This window comes from Orycteropus afer, unplaced genomic scaffold (genome assembly GCF_000298275.1).
Source record: "Orycteropus afer afer isolate SDZICR_OR568_19922 unplaced genomic scaffold, OryAfe1.0 scaffold00018, whole genome shotgun sequence".
Lineage (NCBI taxonomy): Eukaryota > Metazoa > Chordata > Mammalia > Tubulidentata > Orycteropodidae > Orycteropus > Orycteropus afer.
The window spans coordinates 5,817,184-5,819,995 of record NW_006921605.1 but is presented as its reverse complement, the minus strand read 5'-3'; the positions used below and the strand labels follow the sequence as shown (position 1 = coordinate 5,819,995).

Sequence of the window (2,812 nt, the reverse complement as noted above, 5' to 3'; positions counted from 1 at the left end):
GCTGTTCTGGGACAGTGTCAATACTGATCAGCAACATAGCATACAGTCTGCCATTCAGTAGGCACTTTCAGGTTTTCTAGGGTAGAAACAATGGATTTCAAGTGGGCATTATCTGCTGGCCTTACTGTGATGGGTCACCTAGACAACATTCATGGATAATATAACCAAGACAAAAATTAAAAGACTTATTATTGAAAGAAGGCTTTGGAGTATTCTTCAGTCATTCATTAGCGCATAAATCAGATTTTGAGTGGGGTAGCCTAACCACCTCAAATGCTATTGCAACACTGATGTCATAGATGTGGATGCTCAGTTGGCATTTCTGCTATTCTGACTTAGGAAGTCAACAATTAAAACAATTCTTTTTCATACAGACTACCAATTCATCCAATGACATTCACAAGATTAGGTGCATCAATTCTTTCAAATAAATGGGGGAAAAAAAAAAAAAAGAAGACCCAGACATATTCTGATAAAAGCTAACACCAAGAAAAATGTTTTAATTAAACTACAGAAACAATGGTTATAGTACAGAATATTCATAAGCAAAAAGATACACCATGTTTAAGTACTTACAAAGTTACAAACCATTTGTTTCCTTAACATTTTTTCGTATTTTTTAAGTTCATACATGAAGATGATTGGATTTACCATTTTGGTGGGTGAGGGAAAAAAAAAGTGTATTATCATCAGCTAGATGTGCTCACTGTATGCTCCGTTATTTATATGCAAGGCCCGGGTGACTGGAAGTGCAGTTGTCAGGCATTTTAATAAACTGGACAGCCATTTGTTTCTGCACGACAAGGCAGCTTTACACAGGAGCAACCAGGAGAAAACAGGAAACAGCCAAGCACTCTGCACTGCAACACGCCACCTTAACAGCTAACCAGCATTACTCAACTGCTACACAACTGCGCCTAGTGCACAAAAATACATAAGAGAAGAGATTAGAATGGTGTTTGGTAAACAATCCTTCCAAAATATCAAGTCTTTTCACCTGAAAAGTCTTTATACAAATTTGGGTTCAGATTACCATTTAGATCTGAAGGTAAATAGCATATACAAATTTACACCAACTTTTGTAGGTTTTTAATTTTAAGGAATGAAGGCAATGTTGAGTCAATCTCTTGACAGCTTTAGGCTACTCAGCAAGTAATGGCTGCACACGTTTCCTTAAAAGTCAGGAGGCCACAAATTAGGTTACCAATCTGTTTAATTTCAAACAAAAAAAGTCAGCACTATATAAACAAAAATGAGATTTTACCTTAAATATCCAAGCCAATAATGAAATCTGAAGTCGTTCACCTCACTAAATTACAAGAAATTTGAATAACAGCAACAAAATGGTACATAAAAATGAAGCTTGCCACCTGAGGCAAAGCTTAAAACAAGTAAGAAGTTAGACAAATGTTACAAAATAACCTTTTCAATAGCCAGTTGCTTGTTCCAAGGACTCTTCGATGGACTGAGTGTGTGTGGTCCTTTCTCCCAAAGTCCTCCATTATGTTGCTTGCCGATACATCTAGGTTTGAAAAGAAAGAAATTCAGCTCACTTTCCATTACCATGAAGCTAAAGTGCACGTGGTTTCAATTTCAGGCATGTACTAAGGCTCTGGTGAAACAAGTGCATTAATGTAAGGTTCCACCCGCCACTGCATTTTTTAAAGGCCCGATTAGAAAAATTTTCAAAGGCTACCATCAGCTTTTACAAGTTCTGAGTTTGTGTATTCTTGCCCAAATAACCTAGGTTAAAAAAAAAAAAAAAAAAGTAAGGGGAGGAAAAAAAAGGGCTGTATATTCAAACAAAAACTTAAATTGCAATCAAAATTAGTTTTATATCTCTAAGACATTTTTAGTTTGCAAATGGAACATTTGGAAATTGAGAATAACTAATGCTTCCATGTCTCAGCTACTCAGGGCCCTTTCCTTTTTAAAAACAGGACCAAACAATTGGAGAGTTAAAGACACACTATCCTCTCCCCGCCCAGTGCAATACCTGCGAACTTTTTTTGGGTTCCAAAAGTTTATCGTGCTTCTTATTGTAATTGGTTTGCCACATCCACTAGAATACGAAGTCCCAGTCAGTACAATAGTTGAACTGATCGTTTTCTCTAAGAGGATAGTGCATCTTTAACGTTTAAAGACAAACCTGCTCCAATACACGCCCACAGAAACTGGTCCCTGGAGGATCAGCCAAATCAGTTAAAATCTGCAATACTGGCCAATATTCTTTTATCAAACAGGAGACCGCAGCTTTAAAGGGGAAAATGCAGACGTTGGATAAAAACAGCAAGAAATAGTCATTTTCATTCATAGGTCTCAAACAGTTCACGAAAGCGCCATTATCTCATCTTCACACACAGCCTCTCCGCAGACCCCTCTGCTCTCCAGCCTTATTCCCAAAGCTGAGCCACCTCCGAGCAGCCCCGCGCTCGCAGGCCCTCGGGGTGCACAGGCTCTCGCCACCACGCCCAGCCCCGGCACGACTCAGGCTGTGCGCCCCAGACCCGCCGCCATTACCATTGTCTTAAGAGGACACTGCTCCTTCCTCTTCCGGGGACTTGGGTGGACTCTTGGATCGCGATCTAGACTTGGACTCCCTCTTGGACACGGGCGGCGGACTCCGCGACCTGGACCGGGACCTGGAGCGCGAGCGCGACCTGGACACCGACGACGACTTAGACTTGGACCTGCGCGCCGATCTGGACTTGGACGTGGAGCGCGATCGGGAGCGCGTGCGAGACCGAGACTTGGAGCGGCTGTAGCGGGAGCGGCTCCGGGAGCGGGAGCGGCTGCGGCTTCGTGATCGGCT

General features: G+C 41.8%; 1 protein-coding gene across 1 annotated transcript in view; it reads right to left on the bottom strand.

Annotated features, from left to right (window-relative positions):
* Positions 1 to 2,527: 2,527 nt before the first annotated feature.
* The window catches only part of SRSF2 (serine and arginine rich splicing factor 2), a 910-nt gene continuing 625 nt past the window's right edge, over positions 2,528 to 2,812 (bottom strand). The window contains exon 2 of the mRNA XM_007959847.1: positions 2,528 to 2,810. Within this exon, the coding sequence (XP_007958038.1) occupies positions 2,528 to 2,810 (283 nt within the window). The remainder of the gene's footprint in view (positions 2,811 to 2,812) is intronic.